This window comes from Bufo gargarizans, chromosome 1 (assembly GCF_014858855.1).
Source record: "Bufo gargarizans isolate SCDJY-AF-19 chromosome 1, ASM1485885v1, whole genome shotgun sequence".
Taxonomy (NCBI): domain Eukaryota; kingdom Metazoa; phylum Chordata; class Amphibia; order Anura; family Bufonidae; genus Bufo; species Bufo gargarizans.
Genome location: NC_058080.1, coordinates 258722285 through 258740882, shown reverse-complemented (window position 1 = coordinate 258740882; position 18598 = coordinate 258722285). Strand labels below are relative to the sequence as shown.

General features: G+C 46.3%; 1 protein-coding gene across 6 annotated transcripts in view; it reads left to right on the top strand.

Annotated features, from left to right (window-relative positions):
• PDLIM5 (PDZ and LIM domain 5) overlaps positions 1-18598 on the top strand; it is a 200992-nt gene that overhangs the window by 1735 nt on the left and 180659 nt on the right. For all 6 annotated transcript variants that reach the window (XR_006391013.1, XM_044302657.1, XM_044302664.1 and 3 more), the window contains exon 2: positions 17191-17338. Coding sequence is in view for 5 of the 6 variants with exons in the window: in XM_044302657.1 (XP_044158592.1) it covers positions 17243-17338 (96 nt within the window). In the remaining variant the exon portion in view is untranslated. The remainder of the gene's footprint in view (positions 1-17190; positions 17339-18598) is intronic.

The following is an 18598-nucleotide window of genomic DNA, read 5'->3' as shown; positions in this document are numbered from 1 at the left end:
AAAACGGACACGGATCACGGACACGGATGACAATCTTGTGTGCATCCGTGATTTTCACGGACCCATTGACTTGGATGGGCCCGTGAACCGTTGGCCGTGAAAAAAATAGGACAGGTTATATTTTTTTTCACGGCCTCGAAACACGGGTCACGGGCGCGGTGTAAAAACGGTGCACAAGCCGAGTTTTCTACGGCCCCATTGAAAGTCAATGGAGCCGCAGAAAAAAACGGAAAACGGCACAACGGCCACGGGTGCACACAACGGTCGTGTGCATGAGGCCTAACTCTACGCTCCCATTCACTGCTATAGAAGTTATGGAAATGGTGGCGCAGCGGCCCGCTCAGTCATTTCTGTAACTCCGCCACCCTGGGCTGGCGAGCACGGCGGTTATTCCATCTCGGCCATGAGATGCGACAACCAAACGCAGTGTATGACGGGAGATTTATCATTAAAGGGCTTTTGGTGCTATCATGAAATCAAGCTAAACCTCCTTAGAAACTGTTATGTAATAGGCACAAGCTCTGCTCCAGCTCAGACCAACAGCTTCATCAATGGTCAGTGCTCTGGAAGCTATAGAGGCCACCACACGGACCACTGCTGGCACTAGAGAGCTGCTGCCACCTCCATCATATATTTGGGTACACAAAGTTCTCCTGCTGGGGGGGGGGGGGGGGACTTCCACAAGTGCCAGAATTCCAGCTCTTCTTGTCTTGTAGGTAAGAATTTTTATGCGGACCAGTATGGGGTCATAGCGAGCACCTAATAACCTAAAAAACAAGTCAGTTGATGCTCGTTTAAGGAGGGGCCTTCACACCAGCCAATAGAAACTGTATGGCGGCCGTTACTGCTATCGTTTCGTTCCCCTATTATTTGGAGCATGTCGTTCTCTTTATACGAGGAGACGTGCAGCCACCAGCATAAAAGATCCCTATGTTTGGCCCTCCCGTGAGCACGCTGCTCATGTGTGGGGTGTTCTCCTCCACCCCTGCAGTGAGGTGGGACCCACACCTATCTGATCCTAGCGAGGCGCCATCGACGTCTGAGATGGAAATATCCCCTTCATTTTCTCTGTGCAGATAAATGCAACCTTATCTAGAAGGATTGTCCAAAGGTCCTATTATCTGGTGGTGGTTGTGACATAAAGAAAAGAGACGCTCCCAGAGGAAGATCCCACTGAAGGCGTATGTGACTCCTCAGTGGTAACTAGGTAGAACTCCCCTCACCGTACACCGTATATACACAGCTGGGTATGATGCAGTGACTTCCTGTCAGGCAGCCACATGATTCGTACGTCCTTGTGCATGCTGGGCCGGAGCTCAGACTGTAGCAGAGGAAGCAGTGTAAGAATGCTTCAGCCCCGGGGTCACAAGCACAAGGGAAACTGGCACTAAAGTCAGTGGGCGATTGAATGGAGTCAAAAGGGCAGCAGACATGACACATCAGGGCTCGGGGAATGAGGTGGTTAGAGAACGCTTAGAGGTCTCAAAGCAGGTGTGCACTTCACACGTCTCGGCATTTCCTTTCACCGCCACTATGATTTCACTTGATGGGTATTACAGGATTTGCGCTGTAAGTCATATTCCTGAGAGTTCAGGGAAGGTAGCCACTGGAATTTGATATCTGACTTGCTGGATAACTCGCAGTCCTATGTAAAAAAACACATTAGGAGATATTATTTAAAGTGAACCTGTGAGATAGTTTCACAGAAAAGTGGCCAGGTCCCCGCTGGATCCCATTCTAGTCAGCGAGGTCGGGTGGTGAACGACAGTATCCGGCTATGCCAGATCCGTTTACCGCAAGTGTTGACCTAACTTAAAGGGAACCTGTCACCGGGATTTTGTATATAGAGCTGAGGACATGGGTTGCTAGATGGCCGCTAGCACATCCGCAATACCCAGTCCCCATAGCTCTGTGTGCTTTTATTATGTAAAAAAAAAACGATTTGATACATATGCAAATTAACCTGAGATGAGCCAGACCTTGAAAATATGACTCTTCTCTGGTCACACAAGTAAGATATGACTCTTTTGTGTTAATTTGCATATGTATCAAATCGTTTTTTTTTTACACAATAAAAGCACACAGAGCTATGGGGACTGGGTATTGCGGATGTGCTAGCTGCCATCTAGCAACCCATGTCCTCAGCTCTATGCACAAAATCCTGGTGACAGGTTCCCTTTAAGAAAGGTTTATTTTGGGGCATTTATTGAGCCTGCGCCATTTTTAGTTTGCAGCAAAGGCTTCACATCTCTGGCAGCAGATCCGGCAGAGAGCAGCCTGCAGGATTCCACCGGATCTGGAATTTCCGGATTCTATAGTTCACTGTTGGATCCACATTGACTGTAATGAGGTCCAGCGGTGATCCAGCCACTTTCCAGCATAAATGCCGGGTTTCTGCAGGACAAAAACGCTGCAGGCAGCCGGATCAGCTTGCCGCAGATACGAATGCAGCCTAAGGGCTCATGCACACGGCCGTGTCGTTTTTTGCAGTCCGCAAATTTCTGATCTGCAGAAAAAGGATGCTGCCCGTGTGCCTTCGCAGTTTGCAGAACGGAACAGGAGGCCCATTATAGAAATGCATATTCTTGTCCGCAAAACGGACAAGAATAGGACATGCCTCATAATTTTTACAGGGCCACGGAATGGAGCAACGGATGCGGACCGCACACAGAGTGCTGTCTGCATCTTTTGTGGACCCATTGAAATGACTGGTACTGTATACGGAATGCAAAAAAAAATATTGGTGTGCATGAGCCCTAAATCTGTGATGTTCTGGTTAACAGAGGATGCTTTACAATGTGCCACTAAAATCCCTAGACTTTGTTAAAAACCCAAATTCTGGCGCCAGTCAATAGTCAAGGCCCAGTGTGACTGTGGTGCACATATACAGTGCCAGACTTTATGTTGTTCCGTATGGTGGTGATTATGCAGACGCTGGGTGTGTTTGGCTTTAAAATGGTAAGGCATGAAATAGTTTGGGAGGGTGTTAACCCTGTGCTCACTGCTGTAGATGCTACACGTGGTTTGCTGGTGCTGTTGAATCTGATAATGCTGATCTCTGGGCCACAGCGAACACATTCCACTGAGGATTTTTCTTCTATATTCTACCGCCTCTTCTCGGCCCACCCTTGCGCTAAGGCTCGGCCTATATATGGCGACTGATAGTTGTACGTGAATTGAGTGGGAAAAAAATCGCTGCAACTTTTTTTTTTGTCATAGGGAATAATGATTTTGAACCCACATGCTGACTGCTGTTAATCTCTACAAAAAGATGTTCTGCAGCAACTAGGGACATGTAAAATGTACTGCTATGCACACCAAAGACTTTGCAGATGCACGCCAGACACCCATAGACTCTCTACTAGTGACCAGTGGGGTGTTGGTGGCCAGACGCCTTGCCGATCAGCTGCTTCTTGCAGCCTCTGGAACTAGCTCTGTGAATGGAACAGGAAGCAGAGCGCCGATTGAAGTGTAGTGGCCGTGCTGGGTTACTGCAGCTCCCATTCATTTCAATGCTGATCTGCAGTAACCCGGCACGGCCACTACACTTTGAATGGCGCTGTGCTTCCTGTTTCATTCACTGTCCTAGTTCCAACAATGGAGCCTTCAGGGACAGCTGATTGGTAGGGGTGTAGGGTGTCAGACCCTGACCGATCGGACATTAATGACCTATCCTGAAGATAAACCCCTTTAACCCCTTGTGGGTCCTTAGATGACTTAACATATCTGGTGGATCTGCATCTATTTCCTGAGTATCTTTTCCAGGAGTGGAGAGTCAGTTGTCATAGAGAATGTGGAGCCCCTGCCCTCCTGATTGCTGTATATACAGTGAAGAAGCTGTCATAATGCTTCCTGGTAATCAGATGATTGCTGGTGAGGCTGCAGTCCCCCTCTAATGTCCTCCTATATTGGGTTATATGAGGTTAAAATGAGCATTTTGGCCATCATGAGAAATGAGGTATGTGTGGCGCATATTCAGCACATTCCATCACCCCAAAACCACCATTCCCACTGTGAGTCATGGTGGTGGCAGAATCCTGCTGCGGGGACTGGAAAACTGATCAGGACTGAAGTAAAGATGGGTGCAGTAAATACAGGGACATTTTTGCCAAAAACCTGTTTCAGTCTGCCAGAGCTTTGAGACGGGGAATCCTTAAAATGCATTGGAACGGTGTTGCAAAACTACAACTCCCAGCATGCTAGCACAGCCTACTGCCATTAGGGCATGATGGGAGTTGTAGTTTTGTAACAGCTGGTGGGCCGCAGGTTGAGGATGTATTTTATTTTACATTTTCCATGTCACTATCTACCATATATAAAAAATAAAATAAAAATCATGCAGTTTTCACACAGACGACTAGGCCTGAAATATGCCAAGACTTCCTGTTCATTGAGATCAGCCACATGGGCCATAGACACTATGGTCAGGAGGGGACCTCTTTATAGGAGAGTTCTCTAGACCTGCTCTGTGATCTGTGTATTGTGAATGGCGGATACAGAGGCGATATCTGCCTCCAGTAATGATAATGTGATAGCTCAGAAGTTTCATCATATTATTAAGCCTAATGGCCAGTGAGCAAATGATTTTAGGTAATTTTTTTTATTTATTTTTTAATATGGAGAGCTACATGGAAAATTGAAACAAATGGGGTCATTTATCAAACTGGTGTAAAGTAGAACTGGCTTAGTTGCCCATAATAACCAATCAGATTCCACCTTTCATTTTCCAAAGAAGCTGTCCAAAATGAAAAGTGGAATCCGATTAGTTGCTATGGGCAGCTAAGCCAGTTCTACTTTACACCAGTTTGATAAATGACCCCCAGAATCGCCAGAAACTCTGAGGATCCTCTGACGTATTCCTGCATTCGAACACTGTGATGTATACCACTGTATAGGCAGAGGGATAGGCTCCCAATTCAGGCCCTAGTTTAAAAAGAAACATATTCTAATGCAGTATATACTGCTTTTGTTTGTGTATATTTGCTGTGCATGCCGGCCATTTTTCCTGGTCTGTACACCAATTGCCCTCTTAAAGGGGTATACCCTTCTAGACAGTCTGTGGAAATGCCATAGATGTCCAATAGGTGAGAGTCCTATCTCTTGGCCCCATTTCTGTTGTCCCATCTAGCGTATTCCTGTGTGTGTCTCTCCGTTCACTTCTATGGGAGTTCCAACGTGGAAGTCATGGCTATTTTCGTATATTCTAGACAGATGACAAAATATATGTTGTTACTTTAAGAACTTGTTGTAAAATCTGTTAAAGGGCATCTGTCAGCAGTTTTGTACCTATGAAACTGGCTGACCTATCACATGTGCACTTGGCAGCTGAAGGCATCTGTGTTGGTCCCATGTTAATGCATTCATGTATGCAGATGAGCCTCTAGGAGCAACGGGGACGTTGCCGTTAGACCTTAAAATAATTAAAATCCATTATAGAGGTTAGAGCAATGGCCCTGTGTTCTGATACTTTGCAAGAACCTTAAACCTTGTGCAGGAGTTGCGTTCTATCTTCTCCCCCTCCACATCTAAATTTAACATCCCTCCGTTCCCAAATATTTTGTCTTTATTTAGGTGTTCACTTAACATTTATATTAATGGCACTTGAGATTCTTTTTGAGTCCCCTCATTTTGTTGGCAGCACATCTTCTGCTCTTGGGCCAGTACCCTTTGCAGTTATAGCACATGGATTTTTTTCCATTGGCTGGCCTCAGACATAATACCGTACATTGAGTCTGGTTACTGGCTAGAAAACGTATTCATAGGAATCATGATGCTGTATTATGACCGGATTTATACAGATCATTTATGCAAAAGTCTCTGAAAATGTGACCAAATTCTATAATTCAGTCTTTGAAACAGAATAGTAGTGTATGTAACATTCACTGTTACACTGAGATACAAATTTATCTGACCCCATTTAAAGGGCCTTTTACGCGACCTGATGTAGAGTGAAAAGGAGCAAGTTATAGTTATTAACCCCTTCAGCCGCCGTTACGTACCTGTACCATAGTGGCAGAGGGAATGTATGGAGCGGGCTGCTGCGCTGAGCCCACTCCGTACTCAGCAATAACGCTGAACCTGGCTGTTTAACCCCTCAGATGCCTCGTTCAATTATGATTGCAGCATCTGTGAGGTTAGGCAGAGGGATAGCACTCCCTCTGCCTTCCAATTGGAGTGAAATTGCAGGGCTAAGATCGGTTACCATCACGGCCTGCGGCCTGCTGAAGCTTCCCAGGCCTGTCATGGTAATCTGCCTGCTAAGCTGAGCACGCTTCAGAAGCCCGTTCATCATAACAGATCTATATTATGGTGAGTGGGACAATGGAACAAAATAGCCCGGCTTCTAGCCCCCTAAGGGCGCTAAAAGTTCAAATCGCCTCCCCCTTTCCTAATTTTACACACAAACAATTAAAAATAAACCTAACGGGTATCGCTGGGACAAAAATGTCTGAACTATTAAAATATAAAAAAAAAATCCTGAGCTTTGAACTCCGTAACAGAAAAAAATATAAAAACATGTGTTTCACCATTTTTCGGTCCCCCCAAAAAAATAAAAAAATTGAATAACAGTGATCAGAAAAGTTCTGATGCACCCCCAAAATGGTAAAAAAAAAAAAATATAGTTTGTTCCACAAGAAAACATATTAAAACCCCAAAAACCTTGTCGGAATTGTGTTTTTGTTTTTCAATTCCACCCCACAAAGATTTTTATTTTTTTTTTCCCTGTTTTACAATACATGGTAAGTTAAATGGTGCCATTCAAAAATACAACTTATACCGCAAAAAATAAGCCCTCGTATGGCTATATGAACAGAACATTTTTAAAGTTATGGTTATGACTGTTTGTCCACCATTGACTTTTCAGCAGCAGATCTTGCTACTGACAATGATTTAGGTGTCTGCACCAAGGATCCTATTACCCAATGACCGGCAGATTATCGCCAAGGAGCGATGCCCGAACATTGCCTTAAGAGACCTTTAAAGCGTACCTGAGTTTTCAAAAAAAAGTTTGCATAATGCATGTGATTCTTTGTACAATCATAACTGTGAAGGAACAGGTCTTTTGTTGGCTTCCCTAAAGTTTTTCTCAGCCACATTATTCCCCATTTCAGCTGCAAAGCTAAATGCATTTCACTCAGAAGCAGGGGGTGCGTATCCCTTCTGTGAATTCTGCCAGCACTGTACTGCTGTGACGTCCTTTCCCTTACTTCCCACTATGTTGGTTTTCAGCTCCAGAGCTCACAGAATGGATAAGGAGGGGGAGATCTCACAGAAACACAGGAGGTTCCTGTGATGTACAGAAGCAGTTCTGTTATCAGGCTCAGGATCTCAGCTAGCTCCAACATGCCCCGTCTTCTGGATTTTACCTGACAACAGGCAGTGGAAGTGACACTAGTGGCCATGACTTTATATTTTTTATTTTTTAAGGTGGATGCAGGCAGATTTTTTTAACTGAAGTGATTTAGAAATTTGCTAGTTATGCCATTCTCTACCAAATGAAATTAAATTATGTGACAGTACAGTCACTCTTTAAGTCTCTTTATAGATGAAATGGGGCAAATGGACTGTAAACTATTGTGTACTCACAGCTTACCCAGCATTCTGTGGTAGTTAGGTTTAATTATATTGAGTAAACTCTTCTTAAAACTTTAAAGTAGTCTTTGATGTACTGAAACTAGAGCCAAACCCCATAAGCCATAAAGTGGACCGCTAATCCTTTATCTTTACACATACAGTATATATTGTAGTGTATATTCTTTATTTTAATTTTATTTTTTTATTCTTTTTTTTAAATATATAGATAAGGGCTCTTTCACACTTGCATATTTATTTTCCGGCATAGAGTTCCGTCGTCGGGGCTCTATGCCGGAAGAATCCTGATCAGTTTTATCCTAATGCATTCTGAATGGAGAGAAATCCGTTCAGGATGCATCAGGATTAGAGATGAGCGAACTTCTGTTTTAAGTTCGGCGTCTAAAGTTCGGGGGCGGGTTAGCGGAGAATCCCGATCTGGAACCGGATATGGATTCCGACTTCCGTTGTGGTCCGTGGTAGCGGAATCAATAATCGGCCATTATTGATTCCGCTACCACGGACCACAACGGAAGTCGGAATCCATATCCGGTTCCAGATCGGGATTCTCCGCTAACCCGCCCCCGAACTTTAGACGCCGAACTTAAAACAGAAGTTCGCTCATCTCTAATCAGGATGTCTTCAGTTCAGGACCGGAACGTTTTTTTGCCGGAGAAAATACCGCAGCATGCTGCGCTTTTTGCTCCGGCCAAAAATCCTGAACACTTGCCGCAAGGCCGGATCCGGAATTAATGCCCATTCAAAGGCATTAATCCGGATCCGGCCTTAAGCTAAATGTCGTTTTGGCGCATTACCGGATCCGACGCTTTTTCTGAATGGTTACCATGGCTACCAGGACGCTAAAGTCCTGTTTGCCATGGTAAAGTGTAGTGGGGAGCGGGGGAGCAGTATACTTACCGTCTGTGCGGCTTCCGGGGCGCTTCAGAGTGACGTCAGGGCGCCCCTCGCGCATGGATGACGTGATCGCATGGATCACGTCATCCATGCGCATGGGGCACTCTGACGTCATTCTAAAGCGCCCCGGGAGCCGCACGGGCGGTAAGTATACTGCTCTCCGCTTCCCACTACTACTATGGCAACCAGGACTTTAATAGCGTCCTGGCTGCCATAGTAACACTGAACGCATTTTGAAGACTGATCAGTCTTCAAATGCTTTCAATTCCCTTGCGGTGTTACGGATCCGGCGGGCACTTACGACAACGGAAGTGCACGCCGGATCCTAACAACGCAAGTGTGAAAGAGGCCTAAAAGAGAAGAAATCTGTTTCCCATTTTTGGGTTCCTCATAGATTGTAAGTAGGGATGAGCGAACTCGAACTGTATAGTTCGGGTTCGTACCGAATTTTGGGGTGTCCGTGACACGGACCCGAACCCGGACATTTTCGTAAAGGTTCGGGTTCGGTGTTCGTCGCTTTCTTCGCGCTTTTGTGACGCTTTCTTGGCGCTTTTTGAAAGGCTGCAAAGCAGCCAATCAACAAGCGTCATACTACTTGCCCCAAGAGGCCATCACAGCCATGCCTACTATTGGCATGGCTGTGATTGGCCAGAGCACCATGTGACCCAGCCTCTATTTAAGCTGGAGTCACATAGCGCCGCCCGTCACTCTGCTCTGATTAGCGTAGGGAGAGGTTGCGGCTGCGACAGTAGGGCGAGATTAGGCAGATTAACTCCTCCAAAGGACTTGATTAACTGATCGATCTGCAGCTGTGGATCATTGAGCTGCTGATCCTCAATTGCTCACTGTTTTTAGGCTGCACAGACCGTTTGTCAGTCTCATTTTTCTGGGGTGATCGGCGGCCATTTTGTGTCTTGTGGTGCGCCAGCACAAGCTGCGACCAAGTGCATTTAACCCTCAATGGTGTGGTTGTTTTTTGGCTAAAGCCTACATCAGGGTGAAGCTGTCACACCAAGTGCATTTAACCAGCAATAGTCTGTTCATTTTTTGGCCATATACAAAATCAGGGGCAAGCTGCGCCTGTCACCAAGTGCATTTAACCCTCAATGGTGTGGTTGTTTTTTGGCTAAAGCCTACATCAGGGTGAAGCTGTCACACCAAGTGCATTTAACCAGCAATAGTCTGTTCATTTTTTGGCCATATCCCAGTCTAATTCTGTCACTAAATCCATACCGGTCACCCAGCGCCTAAATACTAGGCCTCAAATTTATATCCAGCTAAATCTGTCCCTAGTGCTGTAGCTGGGCGAGTTATTTAGTGTCCGTTCAAGCACATTTCTTGTTCTGGGTTGAAATACAATTCCCAATTTAGCAATTTCATAATTTAGTGGTTCCTGCTATATCAGAGCTATTTGAAATCTATCCCAAAAAGGGTATATAATATTGAAGGTGCACATTGGGTCATTCAGAATAACTTCACACACACCCGCTACTGTGTATTTCCAAGTCTAATTCTGTCACTAAACCCATACCTGTCACCCAGCGCCTAAATACTAGGCCTCAAATTTAAATCCCTCTAAATCTCTCGTTACCCACCGCTGTACTGTTGTTGCTGGGCAAGATATTTAGTGTCCGTCAAAGCACATTTTTTGTTCTGGGTTGAAGTACAATTCCCAATTTAGCAATTTCATAATTTAGTGGTTCCTGCTATATCAGAGCTATTTGAAATCTATCCCAAAAAGGGTATATAATATTGAAGGTGCACATAGGGTCATTCAGAATAACTTCACACACACGCTTCTGTGCATTTCCAAGTCTAATTCTGTCACTAAATCCATACCGGTGACCCAGCGCCTAAATACTAGGCCTCAAATTTAAATCCCTCTAAATCTCTCGTTACCGCTGTACTGTTGTAGCTGGGAAAGTTATTTAGTGCCCGTCAAAGCACATTTTTTGTTCTGGGTTGAAGTACAATTCCCAATTTAGCAATTTCATAATTTAGTGGTTCCTGCTATATCAGAGCTATTTGAAATCTATCCCAAAAAGGGTATATAATATTCAAGGTGCACATTGGGTCATTCAGAATAACTTCACACACACGCTTCTGTGCATTTCCAAGTCTAATTCTGTCACTAAATCCATACCGGTCACCCAGCGCCTAAATACTAGGCCTCAAATTTATATCCCGCTGAATTTGAATACAATACATTGGGCCAAATAATATATTTGTTGTTGTGGTGAACCATAACAATGAGAAAAACATCTAGTAAGGGACGCGGACGTGGACATGGTCGTGGTGGTGTTAGTGGACCCTCTGGTGCTGGGAGAGGACGTGGCCGTTCTGCCACATCCACACGTCCTAGTGTACCAACTACCTCAGGTCCCAGTAGCCGCCAGAATTTACAGCGATATATGGTGGGGCCCAATGCCGTTCTAAGGATGGTAAGGCCTGAGCAGGTACAGGCATTAGTCAATTGGGTGGCCGACAGTGGATCCAGCACGTTCACATTATCTCCCACCCAGTCTTCTGCAGAAAGCGCACAGATGGCGCCTGAAAACCAACCCCATCAGTCTGTCACATCACCCCCATGCATACCAGGGAAACTGTCTCAGCCTCAAGTTATGCAGCAGTCTCTTATGCTGTTTGAAGACTCCGCTGGCAGGGTTTCCCAAGGGCATCCACCTAGCCCTTCCCCAGCGGTGAAAGACATAGAATGCACTGACGCACAACCACTTATGTTTCCTGATGATGAGGACATGGGAATACCACCTCAGCATGTCTCTGATGATGACGAAACACAGGTGCCAACTGCTGCGTCTTTCTGCAGTGTGCAGACTGAACAGGAGGTCAGGGATCAAGACTGGGTGGAAGACGATGCAGGGGACGATGAGGTCCTAGACCCCACATGGAATGAAGGTCGTGCCACTGACTTTCACAGTTCGGAGGAAGAGGCAGTGGTGAGACCGAGCCAACAGCGTAGCAAAAGAGGGAGCAGTGGGCAAAAGCAGAACACCCGCCGCCAAGAGACTCCGCCTGCTACTGACCGCCGCCATCTGGGACCGAGCACCCCAAAGGCAGCTTCAAGGAGTTCCCTGGCATGGCACTTCTTCAAACAATGTGCTGACGACAAGACCCGAGTGGTTTGCACGCTGTGCCATCAGAGCCTGAAGCGAGGCATTAACGTTCTGAACCTGAGCACAACCTGCATGACCAGGCACCTGCATGCAAAGCATGAACTGCAGTGGAGTAAACACCTTAAAACCAAGGAAGTCACTCAGGCTCCCCCTGCTACCTCTTCTGCTGCTGCCGCCTCGGCCTATTCTGCTGCTGCCGCCTCGGCCTCTTCCTCCGCCTCTGGAGGAACGTTGGCACCTGCCGCCCAGCAAACAGGGGATGTACCACCAACACCACCACCACCACCTCCGTCACCAAGCGTCTCAACCATGTCACACGCCAGCGTTCAGCTCTCCATCTCACAAACATTTGATAGAAAGCGTAAATTCCCACCTAGCCACCCTCGATCCCTGGCCCTGAATGCCAGCATTTCTAAACTACTGGCCTATGAAATGCTGTCATTTAGGCTGGTGGACACAGACAGCTTCAAACAGCTCATGTCGCTTGCTGTCCCACAGTATGTTGTTCCCAGCCGGCACTACTTCTCCAAGAGAGCCGTGCCTTCCCTGCACAACCAAGTATCCGATAAAATCAAGTGTGCACTGCGCAACGCCATCTGTAGCAAGGTCCACCTAACCACAGATACGTGGACCAGTAAGCACGGCCAGGGACGCTATATCTCCCTAACTGCACACTGGGTAAATGTAGTGGCAGCTGGGCCCCAGGCGGAGAGCTGTTTGGCGCACGTCCTGCCGCCGCCAAGGATCGCAGGGCAACATTCTTTGCCTCCTGTTGCCACCTCCTCCTTCTCGGCTTCCTCCTCCTCTTCTTCCACCTGCTCATCCAGTCAGCCACACACCTTCACCACCAACTTCAGCACAGCCCGGGGTAAACGTCAGCAGGCCATTCTGAAACTCATATGTTTGGGGGACAGGCCCCACACCGCACAGGAGTTGTGGCGGGGTATTGAACAACAGACCGACGAGTGGTTGCTGCCGGTGAGCCTCAAGCCCGGCCTGGTGGTGTGTGATAATGGGCGAAATCTCGTTGCAGCTCTGGGACTAGCCAATTTGACGCACATCCCTTGCTTGGCGCATGTGCTGAATTTGGTGGTGCAGAAGTTCATTCACAACTACCCCGACATGTCAGAGCTGCTGCATAAAGTGCGGGCCGTCTGTTCGCGCTTCCGGCGTTCACATCCTGCCGCTGCTCGCCTGTCTGCGCTACAGCGTAACTTCGGCCTTCCCGCTCACCGCCTCATATGCGACGTGCCCACCAGGTGGAACTCCACCTTGCACATGCTGGACAGACTGTGCGAGCAGCAGCAGGCCATAGTGGAGTTTCAGCTGCAGCACGCACGGGTCAGTCGCACTACAGAACAGCACCACTTCACCACCAATGACTGGGCCTCCATGCGAGACCTGTGTGCCCTGTTGCGCTGTTTCGAGTACTCCACCAACATGGCCAGTGGCGATGACACCGTTATCAGCGTTACAATACCACTTCTATGTCTCCTTGAGAAAACACTTAGGGCGATGATGGAACAGGAGGTGGCCCAGGAGGAGGAGGAGGAGGATGAGGAAGAGGGGTCATTTTTAGCACTTTCAGGCCAGTCTCTTCGAAGTGACTCAGAGGGAGGTTTTTTGCAACAGCAGAGGCCAGGTACAAATGTGGCCAGCCAGGGCCCACTACTGGAGGACGAGGAGGACGAGGAGGAGGTGGAGGAGGATGAGGATGAAGCATGGTCACAGCGGGGTGGCACCCAACGCAGCTCGGGTCCATCACTGGTGCGTGGCTGGGGGGAAAGGCAGGACGATGACGATACGCCTCCCACAGAGGACAGCTTGTCCTTACCCCTGGGCAGCCTGGCACACATGAGCGACTACATGCTGCAGTGCCTGCGCAACGACAGCAGAGTTGCCCACATTTTAACCTGTGCGGACTACTGGGTTGCCACCCTGCTGGATCCACGCTACAAAGACAATGTGCCCACCTTACTTCCTGCACTGGAGCGTGATAGGAAGATGCGCGAGTACAAGCGCACGTTGGTAGACGCGCTACTGAGAGCATTCCCAAATGTCACAGGGGAACAAGTGGAAGCCCAAGGCAGAGGAGGAGCAAGAGGTCGCCAAGGCAGCTGTGTCACGGCCAGCTCCTCTGAGGGCAGGGTTAGCATGGCAGAGATGTGGAAAACTTTTGTCAACACGCCACAGCTAACTGCACCACCACCTGATACGCAACGTGTTAGCAGGAGGCAACATTTCACTAACATGGTGGAACAGTACGTGTGCACACCCCTCCACGTACTGACTGATGGTTCGGCCCCATTCAACTTCTGGGTCTCTAAATTGTCCACGTGGCCAGAGCTAGCCTTTTATGCCTTGGAGGTGCTGGCCTGCCCGGCAGCCAGCGTTTTGTCTGAACGTGTATTCAGCACGGCAGGGGGCGTCATTACAGACAAACGCAGCCGCCTGTCTACAGCCAATGTGGACAAGCTGACGTTCATAAAAATGAACCAGGCATGGATCCCACAGGACCTGTCCGTCCCTTGTCCAGATTAGACATTAACTACCTCCCCATAACCATATATTATTGGACTCCAGGGCACTTCCTCATTCAATCCTATTTTTATTTTCATTTTACCATTATATTGCGATGCTACCCAAAGTTGAATGAACCTCTCCTCTGCCTGTGTGCTAGGCCTAAATATATGCCAATGGACTGTTGCAGTGGTGGCTGACATGAAGCCTGATTCTCTGCTATGACATGCAGACTAATTCTCTGCTGACATGAAGCCAGATTGTCTGTTACGGGACCTCTCTCCTCTGCCTGGGTGCTGGGCCTAAATATATGCCAATGGACTGTTGCAGTGGTGGCTGACGTGAAGCCTCATTCTCTGCTATGACATGCAGACTAATTCTCTGCTGACATGAAGACAGATTCTCTGTTACGGGACCTCTCTCCTCTGCCTGGGTGCCGGGGCCTAAATATCTGAGAATGGACTGTTCCAGTGGTGGGTGACGGGAAGCCAGATTCTCTGCTATGGAACCTCTCTCCAATTGATTTTGGTTAATTTTTATTTATTTAATTTTTATTTTAATTAATTTCCCTATCCACATTTGTTTGCAGGGGATTTACCTACATGTTGCTGCCTTTTGCAGCCCTCTAGCCCTTTCCTGGGCTGTTTTACAGCCGTTTTAGTGCCGAAAAGTTCGGGTCCCCATTGACTTCAATGGGGTTCGGGTTCGGGACGAAGTTCGGATCGGGTTCGGATCCCGAACCCGAACATTTCCGGGATGTTCGGCCGAACTTCTCGAACCCGAACATCCAGGTGTTCGCTCAACTCTAATTGTAAGCTCTTGCGAGCAGGGTCCTCATTTCTCTTCTTATAATTATTTACTTGTCTATTGCTATGGTAGGGTACTTTCACACTTGCGGCAGAGTGATCCGGCAAGCCCTTCCGCCCAGGCCAGTTGATGCTAGTCGTGACGTCACTGGGCCAGCGGTAAACAGTGAGAAGGCCGCAGAGTTGCTGGAGCACCGCTGCAGTCTCAAAAAGCTGATCGACGGGGGTCCCGGGTGTCGGGCCCATGCCGATCAGATGCTGATGATCTATCCAGAGGATAGCTCATCAGTTTAAACAAACTGAAGAACCCCTTTAAGTTTTTCCCTTAGTTGCAGCTATTTAAACATTTACAATATGAGGACCTTCTCAAGATGGCTCCTTTGCCAGTTCTCTGAGGCCAAAACTGCTTTCCCTCACTTTCCATACACACTTGCTGTAGCCAGCAGCTCCCGGCCAGCCAATCAGATTGGATTACCTCTCTCTGAAGCCTAATGCAGGCATGCAGTGTGAAGGACCGCCCCTCTGTCTTCTGTTTATACTAAAGGGAAGACCGAGAAGCCATAGCAACGGTTTTTAAAGGGAGCAGTGAAAAGGGACAGAGGACATTAATGAAAGCTGTTATTAGGTAATTACAGATCTCTTGAAAATCATTGGCAGACTCAGGTATACATGCTTAGCTCTAATAAACTAGCAAATAAAAAATATGACACAGAGAAAACAATCAATGACTGATAACACCTCCTCGTATACAATGAAGTCAGGAATAGCAGAGATTTAAATGTATAATTTGCGACTTGTACAGAATCTATTCCCAAAAAGCTACAGATCAGTCTGCTCAGCTTTTCTGCCCTATAACATGCTGCCTGCAGATTGCACAGTATTTCATGTTGACCCTTCCTCTTTAAGTGGAATTGGGAAGAAAATGCTATTCTGCAACAGTTGTACAGGTTTCATATTTACAGCATTCGCTGTGCACTAAAAGTGATGCATTTCCTTTATTCTGTGGGTCGGTATGATTTAGAGATATCAAGTTTATATAATTATTATATTTTAATACTTATAAAAACATAATTATTCTGTGGAGCTTTAAGGGCTATTTTGCTGGGCAAGCTGTAGTTCTTATTCATACTATTTTGCGTTATGTATGACTTTTTGATCACTTTCTATAAATTATTTTTGGAGACGCAACCGAGCATTTTGAATCTTGTACTGTCATGCCATTCACCGTGCTGGATAAATTCTTTTGCATTTTAATAATTCAGACGTTTTTGTGAATGGTTATGGCAATTATTTTTATTTCATTTTTTTTTGTATATTTTTAATACTTTTTGTTTTTAATCACCCTAGAAGTCTTGAACATGCTATTGCTAGATCACTTATACCATAGTATTTAAAGGGAACCTGTCACCGGGATTTTGTGTATAGAGCTGAGGACATGGGTTGCTAGATCGCCGCTAGCACATCCGCAATATCCAGTCCCCATAGCTCTGTGTGCTTTTATGGTGTAAAAAAAATGATTTGATACATATGCAAATTAACCTGAGATGAGTCCTGTATGTGAGATGAGTCAGGGACAGGACTCCTCTCAGGTTAATTTGCATATGTATCAAATCGTTTTTTTTTACTAAATAAAAGCACACCGAGCTATGGGGACTGGGTATTGTGGTTGTGCTAGCGGCCATGTCCTCAGCTATATACACAAAATCCCGGTGACAGGTTCCCTTTAATAAAAAATATTGCAGTGTATGGTAAAATTGCTATGTCCTTCTATGTTTCTTTACTAGATCAGTTCTTAGTCCCTAGGCTGCCATTGCAGCTGATCAGCTCCTGAATGGAGAGAGGTATTTGGCTCCCTGTGCTGTCTATATAGTACAGTTATGGTAACTAACACAGATATCTGATAAATGCCCCCAGATTTGAACTTTGGCAGACACTTCTGTGGTCTTTTCTGTATAATCTTAGTATTATTGTAGAAAACATCTGATTGCTTAGACGTTCATACAATGTAAATGCATACATGGATGCTTTGAGCCTTACAGAGTGGCTGTCCATATCTGCCTACCTACCCCTATTAAATGATAGGAGTTTGCTGTATGCAGATATCCTGTACGTGTACAGTCTCTGAATCATATTCTTGGGCACCTAGTGTGTTTCTTCATGGGGAATTAGCCTTGTACTGTAGTGAACAAGGCAGAGGATTCAGTGCTTTGTTTTTAAAAATCTTTTCACTCTTTATTTTGCAGTTTGCTGACCATATCTGGCATTTGGAACTTCCATTTGTAAGCTTAAAGCACAATGAGCAACTTCAGTGTGTCATTGGTAGGCCCATCTCCATGGGGATTCAGGCTTCAAGGTGGCAAAGACTTCAACATGCCGCTGACCATCTCCAGGGTAAGCATATCTAATTGCTGTGTGTTTGGCTGCTATGTGCATCATGAATCGCTAGCCTTACAGTCACACGGTGGCTCAGTGGTTAGCACTGGGGTCCTGGGTTCAAATCCAACCAAGAACAACATCTGCATGGAGTCTGTATGTTCCCCTGTGTTTGCGTGGGTTTCCTCAGGTTTCCTCCTACACTACAAAGACATACTGATAGGGAATTCAGATTCTGAGCTCCATCGGTGGTCCGTGAGTGATAATGCTGTGGAATATGTCAGTGCCATATAAGTGAGTATAATACACGCTGATCTAAATATGGCCCTATACAAGACTGTATTTATACATTTCTTTTTACGTTATCAAGTTTTTCTGAGGCTACTTTCACACCTGCGTTAGGTGCGGATCCGTCTGGTATCTGCACAGACGGATGCGCACCTATAATGCAAACGCTTGTGTCCGTTCAGAACGGATCCGTTTGCATTACCATGCATTTTTTTTTTTTTTTTGTTCCTGCAAACGGATCCATTTTGACTTGCACTGAAAGTCAATGGGAGGCGGATCTGTTTTCAATTGCACCATATTGTGTCCGTGAAAACGGATCTGTCCACATTGACTTACATTGTAAGTCAGGATGGATCCGTTTGGCTCCGCATCATAATGCTGCAAGCAGCGTATTGGTGTCCGCCTTCAGAGCAGAATAGAGGCTGAACGGAGGCAAACTGATGCATTCTGAGCGGATCCTTATCCATTCAGAATGCATTGGGGCTAAACTGATCCGTTTTGGGCCGCTTGTGAGAGCCCTGACACGGATCTCGCAGGCAGACCCAGAAACGCCAGTGTGAAAGTAGCCTAAAAGTTAGGCCTTATGCACACGACCGTTGTGTGCATCCGTGGCCGTTGTGCCGTTTTCAGTTTTTTTTTTTTTTTTTTTTTCGCGGACCCATTGACTTTCAATGGGTCCGTGGAAAAAATCGGAAAATGCACCGTTTGGCAGCCGCATCCGTGTTTCCTGGCCGTGAAAAAAATATGACCTGTCCTATTTTTTTTTTTTTCACGGACCCATTCAAGTCAATAGGTCTGTGAAAAAACACGGATGCACACAAGATTGTGATCCGTGTCCGTTTTTTCCTATCATTTCAATGGCAAACTTGACTTAGATTTTTTATTTTTTTTTTCATTTTTCTAAGTCAAGTTTGCCATTGAAATGATAGGAAAAAACGGACATGGATCACGGACGCAGATGACAATCTTGTGTGCATCCGTCTTTTTTCA